This window comes from Spermophilus citellus (genome assembly GCF_964194105.1).
Source record: "Spermophilus citellus genome assembly, chromosome: 4".
NCBI lineage: Eukaryota > Metazoa > Chordata > Mammalia > Rodentia > Sciuridae > Spermophilus > Spermophilus citellus.
This window is the reverse complement of record NC_138185.1, coordinates 224,574,726-224,597,524: the sequence shown is the minus strand read 5'-3', so window position 1 is coordinate 224,597,524 and position 22,799 is coordinate 224,574,726. Positions and strand designations below refer to the sequence as shown.

General features: G+C 46.4%; 1 protein-coding gene across 11 annotated transcripts in view; it reads right to left on the bottom strand.

Annotated features, from left to right (window-relative positions):
• Positions 1–5,219: 5,219 nt before the first annotated feature.
• PPP2R5C (protein phosphatase 2 regulatory subunit B'gamma) overlaps positions 5,220–22,799 on the bottom strand; it is a 147,085-nt gene continuing 129,505 nt past the window's right edge. For 3 of the 11 annotated variants that reach the window (XM_081293415.1, XM_081293416.1, XM_081293420.1), the window contains 5 exons: positions 20,146–20,247; positions 18,335–18,407; positions 13,750–13,866; positions 10,270–10,325; positions 7,832–7,969 (listed from right to left, as the gene is read on the bottom strand). In XM_081293415.1, coding sequence (XP_081149541.1) covers positions 10,278–10,325; positions 13,750–13,866; positions 18,335–18,407; positions 20,146–20,247 — 340 coding nt within the window. In that variant the 3' untranslated portion in view covers positions 7,832–7,969; positions 10,270–10,277. Of the gene's footprint in view, positions 7,977–10,269; positions 10,326–13,749; positions 13,867–18,334; positions 18,408–20,145; positions 20,248–22,422; positions 22,713–22,799 lie in introns of those variants that run through there. The other 8 variants (XM_081293411.1, XM_081293414.1, XM_081293419.1 and 5 more) reach the window with 4 other exon arrangements.

The following is a 22,799-nucleotide window of genomic DNA, read 5'->3' as shown; positions in this document are numbered from 1 at the left end:
GTTTTCATAAATGCTGCAGGTGGATTTGGCAAGCAGTGTTATCTGTTTTGAGTTTCGTCTGTAGCTGTAGGATGTGCCTGGCCACTTAGGTTCTGCTCCAAGTCTCCTGTTCGTTCTATGTCTGGATGTGGGGAGGGGTCAGTTTTCTGTGGTGGTGAGAACTAAAGACAGACGTTCACGGCTCTATCTTCTGTCAACCTAAGTAACAAACAGAGAGATCATCCGAAGATAATGGAGGCCAGAGCCTTTCATAGGTGGCGATGACCGCCCTGCTGGCTTTGGAACTGGCCATCCTGTGCCCACTCATTTATTAGTTTTTTTTCCCCCCAGGGCTGAGTACTGAGCCCAGGGCCTTGCATGTGCTAGGCAAGCGTTCTGCCACTGAGCTAAGTCCCCAAGCCCCCACCATTTAGATTCTATTTATTCACTTGCTTTTGTTCATGGATGTTTAGAAGTAAGCAGGAAGAGGTCTGGGGATGTGGCTCAAGCGGTAGCGCGCTCGCCAGGCATGCGTGCGGCCCGGGTTCGATCCTCAGCACCACATACCAACAAAGATGTTGTGTCCGCCGAGAACTAAAAATAAATATTAAAAAATTCTCTCTCTCTCTCTCTTAAAAAAAAGCAAGATGTTCTTTTCTATTAAAAAAAAAAAAAAGAAATAAGCAGGAAGAAAAAAAATTACAAAGCTGAGAGAGGCCACATCCCCAGGCTCTGCTGCTCCTCTCCTACCCAGCAAGTTCTTCAGCTGTCACTGTAGGGGTCTCTGGGGTCCTCTCCTTTCCAGGTAAACTGGAGGGCTGGCCTCACACTTGAGCTTAGAAGTTCTCCTGCTGGCTGCCCCTGGCTGGCAGTGGGAAGAGCTTCGGGTTGTGGAGGTTGGCGTGAGGACCATGGCCTCCCTGTATTGCTCCCGTCTATCATCTGCTTGGCCAGGTTCATGGACCTGTGCTCCAGCTCCTTTTCTGGCGAGGAGGGCTCCTTGGTAATGGATTAGCTTTCCCCAGATGGGCTGGCCTGAGTCCCCATCTCCCCAGGTAGCCACTCTGCCCTGGGGACATCCTGCCTGGTTAGAGTGTTTTGTCCACATGGGGCCTTGGGCCATGTGGGATGCTCCTGCTAACACTGTGGTTTATGGTGGGGGTCTTGGGCTGCAGGGCAGAGGCTCAACACCTGGAGGGGCTGGACACTGAGGCTAACATGGAAACACGATTAATCCCAGTACAACCATGTGCACTGAGGCGCAGGCGAGCATCCCAGGCTGGCAGTATGACAAGTGTGTGGTCTTGGCATATTGCTGGCAGAGGACAACGGGAAGCCCTGAGCCCCAAGTCCCCTGCCCTGTGCCTCTCTTCCTGTTGACCTGAATGTGTCCTTTCCGTGTCACAAGTGTTAACAGTGAGTAGATAGCTTTACTAACCTTGGTGAGCCCTGCTGGGAGTTCTTGAGCCTGAGGGAGGGTGGGACTTTCTGAACTTTGCAACAGCAACACCGGAGTCTGTAACACCTGGGCGCAGAGCGGGCTCCTGGTGTGGGTGGCATCTCTGCCAGGCATGTGGGTCTCACACCAACCTGCTCTTGAGAAGCTTCGGGAGCTTAACAGATATTTCATTCTACATGGAGGGTTTCTTAACACGTCTTTTTGAAACCCAAGATAAACCATTCTGAAAGAAGAAAACTCTAGATTTCATAGCAAAGAAATTCATCATGGAATCATATGAACTTCGGGGGGAAAAAAAAGTGGTCTGGATTCATTCAGTAGTTTACACAAGAGTCCTTACTTTCAGCTTAAGACCAGTCACTTGATGCAATCACAGGGCAGTGGGATTGGGTGGGCTCTGTGGGGCTCAAGGTTTTGGTTTGCAGGAGTTGCCAAAGGAGGAGCAGTTGGAGATCCTGCTATGGCTCTAACCTTCAGTCAGCGTGCCCACTCTGAGGGGCTCACCTGGTTGGGGACCCACTTTCAACAGACTTCTCAGCACTAATGGAAGCCTATGATGAAGGGCACCAAAGTCTGTTGTTTGCCTCAAGCTGGAGTGGAAGCTGTGGCTCATAACACCCCACAGGGTGGAACTCGGGGCTCCTGGAGAGAATCCTGCAGGAAAGGATTGAGCAGGAGGCTCAGCACAGACACCAACAGGGGTGCAGACATTGGCTGCACAGTGCCTTCCAACCTGCAAATCCTCGGAGGCAGACTCCTCTAAGGTGTGTTCTGAAGACAGATGACTGACGTGTCACCATGGAGAGCTGAGGAGGCTACTCAGTGGCTGCAGAAGGCGCACTGAGGGGCCACTTGGTTTCCTGCAGCTCCTTGCTTTTCCTCCGTTGCCATTTTCCAATCACATGGTGCTGAATGTCCACCACAGTATCTGGCTGTTACTGGCTGCTTTTACTACAGGAAAAAAACTCTTGGGTGGACTAGCAACCAACTTGTTACATATCTTCCTTTAAACTGGGCCTGGGGCTGGGGCTCAGTGTAGAGCAGTTGCCTAAAATGTGAGGCACTGGGTCCAATTCTCAGCATTGCATATAAATAAATAAATAAAGGTCATCAATAACTAAAAATATGTATTTAAAAAAAATACACAAACCATAATACTCAGCTCAGCATGGCCTATATTTAGTGGTATAGTTGTAAAATTGCCATAAAAGTAAACAAAACAGGCTAACTTGACCCTGAGCTGGATACAATCAGGAAACCTAGGGACAGAGAAAGATGATTCCTTCCTCGTTTTTGACCTGCCCCATCCCATCAAGGTATAGAATGGCTTCTTCTCTTGTGAGGAAAAAAAAAAAAGGCTTAAATTATGGTTCGTGGATTTCATACTTTTTGGTAATAGAACCTATTTTTTCCCCCCATCAAATCTTGTGAGAAACCATTTAAGAGCTACATTTCTATTTAACTCTATAGATTGATATTCATAACAAAGTTATGAGAATAGAGGTTCATGTATTGGTCTCTAAAGTGCTGAAATTTTGTGTATTTTCAGAGTTTTATGGTTTGGATGTGAGGCATCCCCCAAAAGCTCACATGTGAGATAGTGCAAGAAGGTTCAGAGGAGAAGTGATTGGGTTGTGGGTCTTAACCCAATCAGTGAATTAATCCCCTGATAGGGATTAACTGACTAGTAGCTGAGGTGGTGGGGTGTGGCTGAAGGAGGTGGGAATTGGGGGCATGGCTCTGGCTGTGTATTTGTATCTGGCAAGTGGAGTGTCTCTCTGTTTTCCGATCACCATGTGAGCTGCTTCTCTCTGCCACACTCTTCCTCCATGATGGAGCTGACTATATATGGACTAAGACCTCTGAAGCCGTGATCTCTTAAATAAACTTTCCTCCTCTACAATTGTTCTGGTTGAGTCTTCAAGTCATAGCAGTGAAAACGCTCATTAAAACACAGGGTTTTTTAGAAGTTAAAATGCTATAAAATGGGGCTGGGGATGTGGCTCAAGCGGTAGCGCGCTCGCCTGGCATGCGTGCGGCCCGGGTTCGATCCTCAGCACCACATACCAACAAAGATGTTGTGTCCACCGAGAACTAAAAAATAAATATTAAATAATTCTCTCTCTCTCTCCTCACTAAAAAAAAAAAAAAAAAAAAAAGCTATAAAATTAAAATTTACATGACAATAGTGGCTTCTTTAGAGGGGCGTGCACCACTAGGCTGGACTTCCGCGTTCTTCTGGTTCTAGAAGTAGTGCACTGTCCACATGCTCCCGAGTCCACGCTGTCCCTCGACAGTTTCAGGCAGATTTCCCAGTGGGCGCAGTGTAGGGTTTGGATGGGCAACACGGCTGTGAACAGAGCTGATGGGGGGCCCTGCCACCTGTTCATGGTCATGCTGCCACCCTAGGGGTTTTCCACAGCGTGGAGACCAGACATGGAGCCTTTGCCTAGAGTTCTCGTCACACTGCCCACTTGGGTGCATCTACAGTCTGGCATGATGGTGACAGAGATGGGGGGCTCACTTGTGTCACTGCCACCTGTGTGGTCTATGTAGAGGGCGTTTCTACCCATTAACAGGGTGGCCAGGGGCTTGTGCCCCAGGGCCACGCTGCCTGGGTCAAAACCTAGTTCTACCCAGTGCTGTGTGACCTTGGGCAAGTGACTTAACCTTTATGTGCTTGTCTCATTTGTGAGAGTATGTGTGGCAAATACTCAGGAGAGTTCTGAAATTAAGTAAACCAGCCAGGGACATGAGGTGCCTGTGATGGGTCCTGATACAAGTGGAAGAGAAGGCAGCCCTCCCTGTGTTCCCTGCTGACTGGGTGATGCCAATTCCCATGAAGGGGACCGAGCACCAGGGCAGACCTGCATCGGGGCTGCTTGCTGCAAAGCACCTGAGCATGCTGCTGTCCAGTCGGCCCTCACAGGGATCCTGCCATGTGTGCTACTCGACAGGACAGCTGCTCCCACATGGAGAAGAGGAGACGCAGAGGGTGACCCTCTGGTCTCAGTCACAGCCCCAGATCTACTCAGTCTTCTGACCTGCTCCTGGTGGGCTGGGGTACCGGTGGTTTCCAAAATACCCAACTCACTGCTACTTAGGCCCAGGAACTTGGGGCAGCCCAAAGCCTCTCTGCCTGGGGCTTGGCCGCAGTGAACATCTGGTCCTGGGAGAAGCCACTGAGTAGGGAAGACCAGACGGTAGGTGAGGAACTCCAGGGCAAGGGTCACCCACCCCAGGCACATGGACTAGGCTCAAGCCAGTAGAAGGGAGTTTCCTGAACGCCTAGAGGAAATGCCACCTCACCCTGGCACTGTTCCTGCGGGCTTCAGAAACCATGTCAGTGAGGATGGCGACCTGATCTGTCTGCAGAGGACGAGGCCGGTTAACCAGGCTCCAAACTTGTCTTCACCAGTTCTGCTCTAGTTCTCCATCTAATTGCTTAATTTCTTCACAGATTTCTGAAAACTCAGAACTGGAAATAATTCAATTTCTATAGGTTGCATTCTGATTCACATTTGCCTCCTCAATAAACGAGAGATGTCTATGCAGTCACTTCTGCCTTTCCCTTAAAGAGGTGCGTCATCAGTGTGGGGATCAGCTCTGGAAAGCGTGCATGGGAGCTGGCGTTGGGGGACCCTGTGGGGCTGCGCCAGGGACAGCTTCCCAGCCTCAGGCCAGCATCCCTGCAGTGCCGTCCCTGCACCTGACAGCAGCCTGACAGCCTCAGAACCAGGCTGCCCAAGGCCACGGCCAGATTTAGTTTCATGATGAGCAATAAAATTCACATGTTCTTTATTTAGTCCATATAATACACCGTTTTTAGAGATTTTTAAAATTAGGTAAAAGAGCATATTAAATGGCAAGTGTATGAAGTTTATCTTCATAAACAATGTCAAAACAAAAAAGTTTTGAATTACAAAATGTTAAAAAATATGTAGGTACTTAACATTTCACTAAAGCATAAAGTTACAGATATTTTCTAAAGAAAAATAATTGTGCCACTTACCTACTTTTGCTGTTTCTATGAACTTTTTTATTCTGTACATAGGACATTTTGTACAAAATATGAAGTCTACATTTTTATTACTTATTACCATAAAACAAAGATACAATGTATGTACAATATTAAAAGGAAGCCATACTACAGCCACACGGAACAGACACTCGGACCAGGACACTTCTGGTGCACAGGTGCGTTGTGGAGAGTGAAGATGCCACGCGGAGCTTTATGAAGAAAAACAGTCACCAGCTTATTGTCAACGCGGTACTTCTGAAGTCAGTTTGGTACAGAATAAACAGTGTCTCTACATAATTTATAATATATAAGTTGAACAATTAGCACAGGGAATCCGAGTACTAACTAGGGAAACCTCCATAGGCCAAAATATTAAGTAATACTCTTGTCAAATAAAATTAGTTTCTCTCAACCCTCCCCCCCTTATTGGTGAATGTTTGTCTTCAATAAAGAGCCAAAATAAAACCTAGACCAAAAGATGTTCTCGCACATTGAGCTTTACACAATCAGCCAGACAATGATATTTTGCTTTTTCCTTAGGGCAGAAGGAGAGTCTTCCCAGAAACCTCTCTCTCAAACATACCAAACATCCAGGATCAGGGATGTGTGAACCTATCAGCTAAAGACAGAAGTTCAAACAATGGTATATCAAAATATGTAGGACGTTGCTTTATACAATAAAAGCACCCTTTTTCCCTCAAAAGGAGAAGGCATCTAAACTTTTTTTTAATTATAGATCTCATAATGGTAAAATGGATAGATACTTGTCAAGTTTTTCAGGAAGTGTTCTTGCCAAGTGGACTGACCTGTCCACTTTCGGCTGGGGCCATCTTTTCCTTTCATGCTGTGCTTGCTCTCAACATGAGGAATCCCCTCCCCCAGATGATTTTCCCTCAAGACACCAGGACATCAGCGTCGTTAGTGGGCATAAAGGAACCAGGGCAGCAGGCACTGCAGCCACACAGGACCCATGTCTAATTTCCACAGTCTTTCCATGGATACCAGAGACCACAATTAAAAAACAGATCCTAAAAGAAGCCACACTTTATCTCTTATCTTATGCATCAAGACAGTTAACGTTAAGTTATATATGCCAGAGACAAAAACAAAATAAAACAACAAAAAAAATAGAGCCACTGTTTAGAAGAGCAGCACACATCTCAAGTAGCTTTCAAGCAGGATAAACAAGTCAAAATACTGGCCACCCTGAGAGAAACAAAGAAGAGACAAAGCACTAAGTCAAAGGTTCTCCTTCTCGTGCTGTTCCATCTAGACAAAAGCGTACTCCATGCAAGAAGTCTGGGGAACACACAGCAGCATTGAAGACTGATGGAAACTCAGACACTGTCCTTTCCTTATGGGATGGTGATGTGCGCTCTTCCCCAGAGGAGGCTCACCCAGCGCCACCATGACTGGTGCTTCCTCTGGGCTCTGAGGACCAAGTCACAGCAGTGGGCTGGCCACACTGACCACTGTGTTACTTAACGACAAAGGCGCTGCCATCTGCACTGGGCCAAGAGCGGGCTTAACTCAAATGGTCTCATCCTAACTCTCTACAGAATGTGGGACTCCTAGACAATATGATTCTATTAATTTGAGAGCCTTGTTGAAGGGCAACAATGTGTAAATAGGTGAAAAACTGATTCTGCAAATAAAAATATGAACACATAATTTTAAAGTTTCAATTCCAGTCAAGGTAGACACGAGAAAGCTCTTTTGAAATAAACTTCTTGTCTGAGCTCACCCCTGGAATCCTGGTGCTGTCCCACAGGCTTGGGAATATGGCTTTCAGTAGACATACGAGGAGGACAGGGTGTACATGCCGCTGACCAAAGAAAAGGAACGCCCAGAGGTGCCCGCGGCGGAGGATTGTCGTGTCACTCTCCCAGTAGGCTGTTAGGACGTGAAAGCAAGAGCCATTTCTGTGAGAATAAGCAAACAAAAACTGCTGGCCTAACCATCAGGTGGAAACAATTGCAGAGGTCAGAGTCTCAAAAAACAGGTGATACTCTTAAAAGTATTCCTTTAATTTGAAAACATCATCACAGGAGCGCCTATTTTAAAGGCTCCCTGATTCTGTGTGGGCAGAACATGAAGATGATGACCAGGGTGCTTTCCTACAGCTCGGACTGTCAGTCTGACCTAGGCTATGCAGGGGTGGGGATGACGCTGTGAGGACACCGTCATCAGCCCGGCTGGCCAGCAGGTCTGAGAAGCCACCATTGTTTGAACTCCTAATCTTGAGCTGAGGCGGGCGAGCGCCTTTGCCTACAGAACGGGTGGAGGAAGCTTTGCCTTGAGTAACTGATTGGTATGGCACAGACAGTGGATTTTCTACAGAACCCAGAAGTGCACTGGCGTGGCGGCTGCTGGCCTGGCTAGCGCCCGTCCTGGGAGACCAGCTCATCAGCTCTGCAGTGGGCGTCCAAGGCTTTCTTGGTGTGGGGGTCCTGAGGCAGCTCGGACTTGCGGCGTGCAAGAGGACGGTCCTTCTTCAGATCTTTCTGTGCCTGCAATCAAAAATGCAATGGAGTTGGCTATAAACTAAGCCACCCAAGCAGCAGCTCACTTCCAAGTTAGAATTCAAAGAAGAATCATGGGGCCAATGTGTACCTCCCATTGCCAAGGCTCTTGGCTGCGGGGACAGGGCATAGTTCTTCTTGTGGTCATTCACAAAAAACATCTCGTCTGATGAAAACAATCTGACAAGCAGCATGGGGAAATGGTGCGGGGCTGGCACTTGGGGCTTGTAGAACTCACCCACCCTAGTGAATACCTGCCTAGTTCATAAAGTGCTACCAAAGCCACTTTATGACTGCGTCCATTACAGATGGACTCCAGATGAGAAATTTCCTTTGGAGGGAAATTAAATAAAATAGAGGTCCACTGGCAACTAAAAGTATACGTACACACACACACATACACACACACACACATACAAACACACACACATGAAATATACTATCAAATTTAAAAAGATTTTTTAAGAGAATAGGCATTAAATGGGACATGGGGTAAAAAAAAAAAAAGCACCTCTAGCATTTAGAAAAACCGTATTTATTTACATAAATGTTCCAGATATTAAGGGTAAAAACCAAAAGACTCTCCTCTGTATTCCATTCTCTTTCTGAAGTTCAGAAAATGTTGGTTTTACTCTTTTAAAAGTTAAATGAATGCCATTTTTGCAGAAGGTTTTAGAACTGTCTGCAAAGGAAGGGAGCCTGACTTGGAACATTCATGTATCAAAGCATCTACTTCTGTGAGAATTCAGTTCTAAAGGAGGACCACTGCTGTATAACACCTGGGTCTTGAAACACAACAAGAAACCATCTACACCAGCCCAATGCAATGCATATGCTGGAAGACTGCTAGTTAGTTGGCAACTATGTTGGATAGGCATTCCCTAACCAACATAGTTTTCTATTTTCTATTTCTGTTCAGTGTTTCCATCAAAAAGAAGACAGTATCCAACTAAGTTACTTCTGTGGTGCATCTACTAGAAAAAAGTTGTTTAAAGTTAATCTCACAACAAAAAGAATGACAACTTCTCAGAGTTCCCAGATAAACTGCCTTCAGCCTGGTGTGTAGAATATGCCTCTTTTTGCTTTTGGAGATTTGATGGCCTGCACGGTTATAAGGGAAAAGGCCACCATTCTGCAGAGCCAAGTAGCTTCTAACAGAGTTCTCTGCAAATTTATCTATGAAACAGCAATGGCGTCAAGGTATAGAAGGAATCTTGTGTGATATCATTTTAGAATTACTTCTAAAAATGTTACTTGAACATTAAATTCATCATGGGAAGGTAAGACTTTTGTCTTTTTCCCCTGGGGCTAGTGTGAGATGGTGTTAGGACAGCCACATCAGGAGATGGTGAAGGTCATGTCCCCCTAGAACTGTGTCACCACTCAGTGTACCTGTAAGAACACTCTAGCTTTGTAAAGCAGGTTTGCCTCAACCCATCAGAAACTCAAAGGTGAAATTCTACCTTGAATTTAATGCCCATTATATGTTGATCTGTACACAAAATAAAGCAAAGCAAAAACCAAGAGTTTTACGCACATAAAGTATGTAATTATTGTTGAAAAAGGGACTTCTAAGAGAAGACACATTTTAACAGAGGAAGGCAATCGTAAGGTATGTAACTATTGTTAAAAAAGGCAAAGAGAAGACCCATTTTAACAGAGAAAGGCAATCGTCAAAACACTTGCAGCTAGAACCAGTGAGGCAAACTGAGAACCCAACTTGACCCCAGAGCTTCTGGAAGGACAAAGAGCTGATGAACACACCTGGGCCTTTCTGCGCATGTATTTCAGATCCACAAAGGAAGCAGAGGATGACTTTAGAAACCACCAGGGGGAAATGAGAGACACAGAGGTGAGCAGAAATGAGATGTGCAACGTGGTGGTCCTGGTGGAGACACGTGCAGGCAAGCATGCTGGCATGGGCAGGAGGACGGGGCAGGTGGGAAAGCTCTGGTGGGGCATCTCCGTGGCCTCTGCTCTGGGTGTGCCAGGAGAACTAAATGGTATGTGGTGTGGATACAAAGGCTGGGTGCACACAATTTTGAAAATTTTCTTCCTTTCATAGAGGCATGGGTTTAAACTTTACTACTTAATTTAGGGTAGGACAGATCAAAATTTCTTAAGGGACTAAATTTCTTTAGCTTTGTCTTGACCATCACAGGCTGGAATGACATGGAAAAGGGAAAATACTTCATGTACACGATGTTAGTTTGTCAAATATTTTTGTAGACTAAAAGCCTTATTAAGCATACTCTACATATTTAACAGCAAATACCTGTACTGCCTACCTTAGTCTCTACACCTTCCTTACTTGCGTGGTTGACATTGATTTCCTCCCGACCAACTGTCAAAAATGAGAATTGCAAACATTTTAAGCCTCTGTATCATTGTCATTCATGAGAAACTTACTAGTTTTCTTTGGATATTCTGTATAGGTTTGCATGAGTTTCTCAAAGAAAAGACAGATAATGGCTCTGACAGGCAAATACATCATTGAATTTCTCCACAAAGATCAAACCGAGTGTCTCCCTTAGTGTGATGGTCTTCTGCGTACCTCACTTGCCTCCCTCCCTGTCCTAACCCAGCATTCAAATCAGCTTAAAGAAACTGGGAATTGTTTTGGAAAAATAGCTGAAAATAAACTCAAAGGGGCACTGAAAATATTCAAATTACTCTATTAAAAAACCCAACCATTAATTTTCAGTGTAACTTCTTATGTCAATTTGGTCACCAAACTGTGCACATGCCCTTTCCTGTACCTTTGTGACTCCTCCTTGCTATAACAGTGCTTCAGAGAATTTCAGGAAGATGGTTCCAAACATTTTCAAATTATGACTCTATCATTTCAAATATCATACCTAAGATTCCACACTTCCTAAGTACCTTCATCTATAGGATGAGATTCCACTGAATTTAATGGATTCACTGAATCAATTCGCACACAGAAAGCTATGATAAGGCTGGGCGCTGGGTGGTGGGGGTCCTCCATTCTCTTTTTTTTCAGTCAGTCTGTCTACTCTGGGTCCTCTGCGTTCCCACAGGGATTTTAGAGTCAGTTTGTCAACTGCTTAAGGAAGGGGAAGGGAGAAAAAAAAAAAAAAAGCCTGCTGGGATTCTAGTTGAGAACACAAGAATGTGGGTAGAACAGACTTATCCCCGGGCATCTGAGTCTTCTGACCTGGGAACGAGACTCAGCTATCCCTCTAGTATCGAGGACCATGAAAGCCAGCAAAGATGCCAACGTGCCGCGGCCACTTCCCAGAAACTCCTGTCTGGGCCTCCACTGAGACTAGACTGCCTCGATTGCAGGCCTGGCCCATCACCTGGGGCCCTCCTGGAACAGCAGGAGCCAGCAGCCAGCCGGGCTCCTGCCGACACCAGAGCCCACTCTCAAGAGCACTTTCACTCCAGATGCTATTTTGGTCTGTGTTCTGAACCAGGCTCTTGGTCTACTATAGAGTAGGACGTAAACTGTAAATATGTCTTAGCTTCATTACATTCGGGCAAGTTCATGACTGTTTCTAGTTTTGATTCTGGCTTAAGTTGAAGGATGTACCAAGAAGAAAACTTCCTTCAACCCTCAATATTTTTTGTGTGAAATACGGTTCCTAAATCATCAATTTCCTTTTGATTCTGTATGGCCCAAGTGTTTTAAAATGACCTGAGGGGCTGGGGTTGTAGCTCAATGGTAGAGCACTTGCCTTGCATGTGTAAGGTACTGGGTTTGACCCTCAGTACATAAAATATATAATAAATACATATAGATATACAATAAAGGCATTTCGTCCATCTGCAATTACAAAAAATCAAACAAAACAAAACAAAGAAACCCCACGAGGTTACAAATTCCCATGCAGGTTTCCCCACAGACAGCATTATGATTTCCTTCTGAGGGTCTGCAGGTGAGGAGGCTGGCTGGCCTGCCTTTGGCAAACTCACAGCTGTAAACTCAAATGGTAATATAAAAGGTTTCCTTAATTTTTTTTCCAAATTAAAAAAAGACCAAGGAGGGAAATGTACACTCCACAGACAGAATCAAATATATGGGTTTTCACATTTTTGATGAAAACTACTCACTGCTGAGATTAATCACTGAGGGAAGGACGAAACACACCTGCATCAGACGCAAAACTAGTTCCTGCGTCCAGGGAGCGGTCGCGGAGCTCCTACTGTGTTAATGGTACTTTCAATCTCTGGTGAGCTGAAAGAAGTACTTGTTCACCTATTTTGGACTTGAAACTAAGTAGAGGGTCTAACTGGGCAAGAAAAAGGCTCTCCTTTCAGAGCCCATTAGTGGGAGCCAGGGCTGCAGCTGTCCAGCTGAAGCACAGCTCCAGCCATGCCTGCGCCTTTAAGCCCTTTAGTAGTCACAGTACAGAGAGATGGGTCCCATTAATCTCAACATTATATTTTATTTAACCCAACATATCAAAATGTAATCATTTCAACACATGATCAATAATAAAAATCATGAGTGAAAAGAAAAAAATCATGAATGGATGTCGCACCCCCCCTTTACACACTGAGCCTTGGAGCGATGCTGTCTTTACACCTGATCCTGGGCCCCTTTCAAGTGCTCGTCTCATGGGGCTTCATGCTGCTGTGGGGATAAGCATAGGGTGCTGGGCTGTCTGTAAAACACCCTGTTTTGTGGGAAATGAACCCAAATAGGTTCATTCTGATTTCATTCTGATTTCTTTCCAAGCTTCTGCACATAAGTGTCTGGGGGCCTGCTGCTTGGTTTCTGGCAAACTCTAACATCAAAATGGCAACCGATGACTTAATTGAGCCTTGAATGACACAGGCACTGACAAGCCATGTGCACAGTGAACAGTGTGCAGCAGGGGTCACTCCAGCCACTCCTTTCACCTGTGAGCTTCTAGTGCTGGCTGTCTTCAGGAACTGTCTCACAGGTCAAAGGGGACTGGAGCTGCAGTCCTCAAGTCCATTAGGACATCCTGCCGACACTATGTCAGGGAGCACAGTGGCACAAGGCTCCTCAGACCCAAGCAGGTGCTCAGTGGGCTGCTCTTGAGGCTGTGTATGTTCCCAACTTAGTGGTAAGAGGCCCTCTTTGGATTAGAGGTGATCACAATGTTTATTCCCACAGTGGGAAAGAAGCCATCGGGCTGTGGGTATTACCAGACGTGTACCTGGCAGAGCCCTGGCCTGGTGTCCTGAGTGGGGGTGGGGTTAGTACCCTGTTATGAAGAACCGAAAGGGAACATCTCTGGGCCAGAGCAGAAGCCAGAGGGGGAAAGGGAAAGCAGTGGCCAGATATTACTGCAAAGATTTTGGTTTTGCTCAAGTTAATATAATTTGATCACTAAGACCTATTTGGGGCTGAGGTTATGGCTCAGCAGTAGAGTGCTTGCCTAGCATGTGTGGGGCGCTGGGTTCGATCCTCAGCACCACATAAAAATAAAAACAAATAAAAATAAAGGTATTAAAAAAGAGATTATCAAAATTTAAGTTTGGCTTAAACAGAAGGCCCTGATATATATATCATGTCACCTACTAAAATCACACACATTTCTTTCTTTGTTTTTTTTTGGTACTGGAGAATGAACTCAGGGGCCACATCCCAGCCCTTTTCATTTTTTATTTTGAAACAGGATCTCGTTAAGTTGCCCAGGTTGGCCTTAAACTTGTGATCCTCCTGCCTTAGCCTCCTGAGTGGCTGGACCCACCTGGCTATGACTCTCATTTCTTAAGCAAATCTGCAGTGGGCGCTTCCCTGCTGAGCTCAGTGCTCAGGGCACTGTTACCTGACGAGCCTCCTCGGTCACTGTCTTTCTCAGCATCTGCACATCTTCAAACAGAGGCCCATCTGTCTCCATGGCAACTGGCAAGCTCACGGTGCTGGCTTGACTATACACTGCGTACTGCAATGCAAAGTGTGGAGTCACTCTCTGTTAGGCGCTGGGTTCTGTGCTCCAGGGTCTCAATTGACAGGGGACATGTCTTCCCTGCTGCCCTCCCCCTAAGCCCTGGTGCCTGCTGCACACCACAAAGCTGTTCAACCTCCTGTAGTCCTGGCCATGGGTGGCCTCCTGCTGGACCCAAGGTCACTTCTACACCCATCTTGGGTCTCTGGTGTCTGATGGACAGCCAGCCCACACCCAGCCTACAGTCTCTGTCACTGATTCCATAAGGGCCACCACAGAGGGGCAGAGAGGCTGTTCCAGCAGACACCTCCCCCACCTCCTGTCTGCACAGTCTGCTGACCTCAGTCCTCCTCCCTGCACACACCACTGCAGGGGACCTCAACCCATCTCCCTTCCACTCACTTTGTTGGCTTTTCCTAAGTTTAGCTTAGACCTTCTCCCCCAGAGTCTTTCTTGCTACCAAAACAAACACAGCCTCCTTTGCACTGCCAACCTGCCATGGAGCTGCAGGAGGGCTGGTGCTCGAAGTAAGGACCGAGTGCTGGGGGCCCCTCAGCTCAGCTGCAGGCCCCGACTCCCTCCCCTACCCTCCTGTGTTCTGGGGGGGGGGGGGCTGAGCAGGTGGAACTGCTAGCAGCTGCCCCTAGTGGTACCCAGCCTGTGGGTCTGGTGTTCCTGGCCAGAGGCTGTGGAAGCACGGCTGATTAGCGTGTGGCATCTACTCTCCCTGTGAGGCAGGGAGAGGGGAGAGGGGAGTCTGTGTCTGCGGCAGGCGGGTCCAGGCTCAGGCTTCCCTGGAGCTGAGGCAATGGGTGACATGAATGCTGGAGGGACTGAGGTGGGAAGGGACACAGTAGCTTGTCCATGGTCTCAGGAGGCAGAGGGAAGTGTGCTTGACCTCAGGCCACTGTCCATCCAGGCCCCAGACTCTAGCCTGGAGCTGCTGGTACCAGGGCTACCAGCTGCCTCTTGGATGCCATCCCTCGTCTGGCTTCACCTTACAGGGGCTCTTTGTGGCACGAAGTACCAACAGTTATCCCCTGGAGCCCCCCCCCCCCCCCAGTTTCTGTGACACAGTCCTTCCTTCCTGGCTTCTCTCCTCCCTCTGAGGCCCGTCTTAGAGGTCCCCCTTCTCTGTCTATTCCTTGGATGACAGTCGCTTACCATTTCTAAGGATCTCACACCCCATGGCCTTCAGTCCTCCCTGTCCATCCATGGTCTAGTCCTCTCAAGTATGGGCCCCTTGGCTGTCCACGTCTCTCCAACAGTCTTTGAAAATCGGCGGCTACCTTGCTAGAGCCACACCCTGGGCTCAGATTCTTTCTTCTACTACCAGTGAGTCCCTGGTCCGCTCAGTGCCCCCTGCCCCTCATGTCACCTGCTCTGCCATGAGTACCCTTTCTACACATTCCTCCAAGTTCCTCTCTGGGCCTGCTTCCTCCTGGCACTCTGTTCCTGCTGTCACCAGAGAAGCTTCCAAAACTACAATTCTGCCTGGGCCACTCTGTCCGTCCTGGCCCTTTCACATTCTGTACAATTTTGGGGGGATGAAGTTCAACTTCTGCTCCTTTCCCAGCTTCACCTGGCCCCTCCCCATAACTGATACGCCATGGGTGCCAATGCAAGTGGGTCCCTTACTTGCCCTGTGATTGCTCCTGGTGCCCTGGGCCCGCAGCTGTGGCCTGTCCACACCTGCCTTGTTTCTTTCAGGGTTTCTTTGAAGATGTCAACTATCTCTGGCACATCACTCAAAAGTGTGTAAGCTATGTCCAACTGGCTCCCTTAATGGACCACAGCCTCCATGACACCAGGGCTGTGTCCTGCTCTCAGCTCCATCTACCTGGGAATTCCCACCTTGTCTTCAAGGGGTTCACCATTAGGTGGGGAGACCGAGAAGCAGAAACCACTGCAGCAGTCATGAGATGTGCCAGGGACTGTTTTTAAACCAACCTTTCAATATTTGGCTTCTCTGAGAAAACAGCCAGTGCTTTCTGTGGAACGTGCCAGCAACCAGTGCTCAGCACAGGCTCTCGCCCTCCTGGCATCAGATGGAAAGGAGCTCAGGGACACTGCACAAGGCTTGCAGCACACCAGACACCACAGTGTGTGGTGGCTCACAGGGAGTGCTGGCCTCCACACACGACCCACTGGAGCCTCTATGAGCAGAGGCGCCAGCCCAGACGCTCGCACGGCCACACCTGAAGTACACAGAAGTACTCTCTTCATATACATGGTTCCCACCAAAGCCAGGGACGTGAGTGGTTAGAAGGCACTGACCTCTCTTGGGGCTTAGGAGAAGCACATTTAAATTAGAAGTCTTCAGTGTTTTAGGATTTCAAAAGTTAAATCATGTGTGACGTTAAGAAACCCTAGTGAAGCTACCACAACTGCTAAGACAACGGGATAAAACTCTGGAGGTGCAACAGCTCCAAAGCCCTGTCAGCCAGGTGCTCCATGTTGCCTGAGGGGACAAGATCCTGGTTTGTGAAACATGGAGGTGAGCACCAGGGAGAGCGAGCAGATTGTGAATGACACGATCTACCTTCAGAAAGTGAAGCCAGCAAACCAACTCTCACCAAGGCAGATCGAGAAGGAAATCGAGCTAACACCCAACCATCTTTCTTAGAGAAATAAGACACATACTGTATTATTCACCAGACTCTACCGCGCCGCGTGGCAGGTAGCGACCCGAGTTTAGGAAGGCTTTCTCTCAGGGGATGAAAAGTGAGTTCTGAGGCTGCATTTTCAGTTCTGATGTTTAGCTCATGAAGTATTTTCCACTTGGAGACAATGTCTTGGAGCTAAGGCATGCACGTGGGACTCATGATGGGTCACACAGAGATGGGGGGCGAGGACGGAGGAACAGGGAGATCACCAGAGTGCTAAGGCCAAACTCGGCACTGTTAGTGATTGTCACAGTGTGAACAGGAATCAAGGAAATAAGCAAGCCACCCGAGCAAACTGGGGAAGGGAATGCTGAGGCCTCCCCTGAAGCAGCACAGCTCAGCAGAGCACACAGGCCACCACACTGGCGCTGGCGCAGCCACAGGATCTTCATTTGCAACACAAAAGTTTTATGCATCTTGTTCAATGGGTTATTTCTATATTCCAGGTAAAGCAAAGCAAAACAAACAAACAACAACAAAACAACCAGATGCTCTGATTCATACATATTTTGCAAGTTTTTCAAGGCTGCTGATTTGGATGGTGTGAACACCTGTCCACACTCCTTCAGCCTGGGCCCTTCAGAACAAATTGAGGCTCCCAGGGCATACACCAGGCAGGGTTGAACCACCTAAACTTGCCCCAGACTTACTGAATTTCACTTGGAACATAAACTCTATTTACTACAGCAGATAACTACAGTTATCTACCTCAGTTAAGTTTCTCACAGTAGTCTCAAAAGAGCTTTTTTCTCTGTAAGAACGTGGATAAGATACTTTTAGAAAAATGCTGGTTACTGGTTTAGGTAGAATCAAGGACACATGACTGAGAATGTCATTCAGTTTCCCATGGTTTGCTGTCTCTTAATTACAGTTTTATCAAAGGGAATATAGGTCAACTTGTTTTTATATAGGTAAAATACCTACTGCAAACTTTATATTCCTGTATCAAATGTCAAGAGTTAAAAACCTACATCCCAATTTAGATAATGATCATGTATCTTCCTCACCAAAGAAATACATTGTTTAATAAGGTATTTTCTTTGAGGAATTGAGATGGCCTAGGAGTTCCTAGTGATTTTCATTAAGTGGCACTGTTACACAGAAAAGCAGAGGGCAAGGGGGACCATTTACAGCCACCTCTTGCCAATTACTTAGACTAGTGCATGCCAAGCCCAAAGGCAATGATTGTGAGCACCTCCAGGACCACAGCAGCCCTGGAGCCCACCCAGGGGCCGATGCTGCAGGAGATGATGCTGGACTGGGGGCTTCCGAAGACACCAGCGCATGGCTCCTGGCTGGGGTAAGAGGAAGGTTAGTGCTAAAAGGCAGAATTTGGTTAATTTTTAACAACAAAATACCAAGCTTATAGAAATCTATTTCAGGAAAGAGGACATCATCTTCCCACTGTATCTATTTCAATTCAATTTTCTTACTTCTAGAATTAATTTAATATTAAAAAGAAAGGGAAACATGGTTGAGCTATTGCACATAAGAAATATGAGAAAACAAACCACATCCTGGAGTAGAGGCTGTATCTTGATTTTCTTTTTACCACAGTATGTTTCATAAGATATCTTCTTTTAAAAGTAGAAAAATGTCATTTCTGTGGTAAAACGTTATGGGGAAAAATAAGTACTTGTACAAGAGGAGGGTCATGAAGGTGAAAATTATTCCTTTATTGCAGACACTTCCACATACAATGTCGGTGAGAGCCAATTCCCATGCCCGGTCACGCCCCTATGTGATAAGGCATTCAAACAACACCCTTGACATTTTCATGTTACTCTCTTTTTTAGTACCTGGGGATTCGCTTTGGCTAGATTTTCTATTTTAACCCATGCTTCTTCTCGCTCTTTCATTTTTAGCTTCTCTCTGAAAAATAGTAAAACATTATTTGTATTAGAGATGGTTGATACTGAAGATGACACACAGCAGGGAAAGCAGGGAGAGAGCCGTGACACCCCTGTTTCTTCTTGTTACTTTGGGTCTTGGTCCACACGCCTCACAGTGCTTCTCAAAGAGATACACAATGTGAACAATGAAATTAAAAACTGGCTGACATTTAGAAGATTAAACAATGAAAAATGCTAGAAATTTAATAAGTCTGAGAATTTAAATTCTTCACTCATTCAAGTGTGATATTTGCATTCTTGGGGTCAGATGCTTCTTCAGAGGACCTAGACTACTCTAATGAGGAGCTTACTCATTCACTGAGAACCAGACTCCATCACAGATTGGAAGGAAGCAAGCTGGCAAGAGTCGGCATTCCAGTACTGATGGGTCACCAGGGAATAGTCCTGGGAGCCAGGAGACCTGGCTTCTTGTCTGATTTTGCTGTTAAGAATCATAAGACCTTCTGGAAGACAATGAATTTGTCTATTTTTTTTTTAAATGCAGAAAAATGTACTAGGAGGAGCTTGAAGGCCTCTTTCAGAGTACTGATTCCCTGAAGGGAGGATGTGCCACTAGAGAAGCCATGATGCTTAGAAACTCCCTACCTGCATGCAACCTCAGCCCTCAGATAAGGAGGAGCACAGGCTGGAAGGCTGGAAGAGGGTCACTGTGCATCCTTATGGCCTGGTGCCTTTATTTTGCTGTCATCTCACATACCTTATACTTCACTTTTTTTGTATTTTGTTCTCTTTTACTTTCTTTACGCAAAATATAAATTCTGTCACAGCAATGATTTCATTTGTTGTATTCACGGCCGTATTGTTAGAAACTAAAACAGAGTCTGCAGTACATGTTACACTCACACATTTGTCTAAAGAATGAATAAGCCACACAGACATTTTGAAATTTGAATTACAGAAATTCAAAGTTTATCTACCCTAGCCAGTTTTAAGTGCCAAGCAAAGAATAAAATCTGCCAACAGTCTGCACTTGACTCTGAAGAGTGACTTTCAATTACTAACCAACCACATGATTTTGAGCTTGGCCTAGGGATAGAGCACCTTGTCACTCAGGCTGTCCCTGGGCAGATGTGAGCTCTGAAGTTCTCAAAGGCACAAAAGCAGAACCCTAACTTTGTCAAGGACAGAAGGTTCCTGAGGATGCCCATGTTATGGAGACAATTAGAAAAAGCTATGCTGAAGTGTGGGTTCCTGCTCTCTCATAAACCCTTCAGGATGCGATTCTAATTCCTGCCTTATAAGCATGACAAATGACTACACCTGACAGCCACCCCAAATGCTAGATTCCTGATCACATACACACTCTCATCTGCAAAGATGACTGACTAACCACAGAAGGGAGGACGGCCAACCTTTTTTTTTTATTTTTTAAATTTTTTAATATTTATTTTTTAGTTTTCGTCGGACACAACATCTTTGTTTGTTTGTGGTGCTGAGGATCGAACCCGGACCGCACGCATGCCAGGCGAGCGCGCTACTGCTTGAGCCACATCCCCAGCCCCAGACGGCCAACTTTTTAACCTGTATTCCTTGAAAATAACTCACCTTAACTAACTTTTAGTTTGCTTTCCACATATGAGAGGACCAGTACTGATCTAAAGCTAAGAAGGACTTTTTTAGAATGGAACAACGGTGGAGGCTTATTCAGTATTATTCCAGAACTTTGGAAAGAGCAACTTGCAAAAGGAACAACTTACTTCAGTTTCTCTGCTTTAAACTGTTGTGTGCAGTCATCAAACAATTTTTGGTTCATTTCCATGAAGAGTTTCAGGGCATTGTATATCAAGCCATGTATCGTCCTGCAGAGAAGATTACACAGTGAGACGCAACACTGGACCTTTTGGTCATTCTCCCTCCCCACTTTCCTCTTTCAGACTTCTCAGGCTATTGTGGACTTCAACAGTCCCACTCCCATCTTCCCAATCCTCAACAGGGGAGGCCTGTGGTCTGACTCCCATCTGCCCTGGGGTCAGCTACTCAGTCCAGGAGCCCCCACACAGGCCACTCTGCTCACCACCTGGCCACAGCAGCCAAAGCCATCTTGCTTGGAAACTGATTTAAAAATATTGAAACCCCAACAAATATAATGAAGACAATATGATACAGAAGTAAACATCTTATTGTCTATAAATGTCAGTTTCCTTTCAATCTTATTCATTGAGGATAATTTTAACGATGCCAGGAGCTGGGGTGTGGCTCAGTGGTACAGCACTTCCCTAAGCACGTATGAGGTCTTGGGTTTAATTTCAGGCACTGCAACCCTGCCCCCAAATAACAATAAATAAAACAAAAAGAAACCTCAAAGTCAACAAATAACAAAAAGAAAACCAAAAATAATGTGGAAGCAGACCATAAAAGTGCTCGATCAAAGCTTAGCTCTCTGGCCTGATGCACATGGAGGAGGAGGGGCCCAGCTGTCGCTGAATCTATGCAGAGCCCTGAGAAGAGCAAGGAAACTGCCCAGCAGAGCACCACTGACCCACAGTTGTGAGCAGCAATAAAACAGCAAACAAAATGAAGAGGACTGAGTGCCAAACCATAACCACTTTTTAATCTTCATAATGAAACTCCTTTATCTTAGAAAGTGCTTCCTTCTTTGCAAAAGCAGGAGTGAGCCACCAGCTATGCTCTGGCGTCATGCTGCACACATGTGCAGGAGTACGGCCAGACTGGGGCTCTGCCATCACCCGCTGTGCTCAGTCAAAACCCTAAGTGCTTCAAAACAAAGGTCACTGGAAGTCACTATCCTGCTGGACTGATGAGGGATGCTGCCACCCCAGAGGCTTGGGAAGCTGAGACAGGAAGGTCTCAAGTCTGAGACTAGCTTCAGTGACTCAGTGAGTCCTGTTTCAAAATAAAAATAAAAAGGGCTGGCGATGTGACGAGTGGTAAAGTGGGGAAAATACCCCTGGGTTCAACACTATAACTCCCATGACAGGAGGCCTGCACCTGGCTAAACCTGCAACTGCAAAGCTAGGGCCACATGCACTGGAGGCCTGTTCATACCAGGCATTTTATGTATATTGGCTTTAGGAAGTCTTCAAGCAGGCAAAGGGGGCCACAAAACAAAGCACTTAATGTATACAGGCATTACCTTAAACAGGAAAACAATGTGGTGAGTGTCAGTATTTTCTCTGTTTTTCAGTTGAGGAAACGTGGCTGGGGAAGACCTAGAGGTTCACCTTGCCCAGGTGGAGCTTGCTCTGACCTGCCTGCTCTCTGCTCACCACCTGGATGGCCCCTGCTGCCCCAGAGTGTCAGGCAGAAAACACAGAGCAAGCCTGCTGCCCTGGGCTTACTCTGGGAAAGAAGCCATGTGGCCTGTAGCCTCAAATGGGCAGGACAGAGCTCTGTAGAGGGTTGGCCATGGGAAGTAGGAGCACTACATGGCAGACACTGCAGGTTAGGAGACCACACTGGAGCCAGGGAGCTGCTGACCAGCTTTAGGACTACAGGATCGTGTGCGGTCCCTTCCAGTTGGCTCTCCTGTCTACAGGACAAGCAGGAATCTAGCTATCACAGCTCTGCCCTTATTGCTTTAAATTCCTTCCTTCCTTCCTTCAAATTCCTTCCTTCCTTCCTTCCTTCCTGTACTGGGGATTGAACCCAGGTGTACAGCTTGAAACTGTCTGTATCCCAGGCCCTTTCAATTTTTGACATAGGGTCTCACTACATTGCCCAGGCGGGCCTTGAATTTGTGATCCTCTTGCCTCAGTCTGCTGAGTGTCTGGGATTATAGCAGTACACTTGAGTCACTGGGATTACAGGTGTGTGCCACTGTGCCTGGCCCTGATTTAAATTCTGATTTATGATAACACACAAAGAAAAAAAGATGGAGAAAGAAAAACTCTGGTACCACATTTATTTGAATAACACGAATATTAAGTTCAGAATTAATCCTAATGCAGCACCCACATGGATAGTTTCCTTTTAAGGTCTCAGAAGGCTGTCACTGGGAGACTCCATTTCTTCACCTTCATTAAGTGAAAAGATGAAGGAGAGAAGTAGATATTCTCAGTTCCTCAGGTGTGTTAAAGATGCCTGCTCTTCCCTCTGGCCCTCCAGGCAGTGACCACAGCAGGATGGCTCCCGGTCTCACAGAGGGGCTCCAGGGGGTCTGTCAGCAGGTTGGCCCCTGTGCTTCTCACAGCACTGAGCCCAAGCTCTGCGGTGACCTTCAACTCCCCTGGGGACACTCAGGAAATGTGTGGAAGGTGCTGCTACTGAAACCAGCAGGGTGCAGACACAGGGTCCTCTGTCTTGGCTTGAAGTAGGAGTAAGGAAGCAAAACAAAAGCCAATGCAGACACTCTACATGTGTAACTTAAAAACCTCAAAGAAATCAACATAAT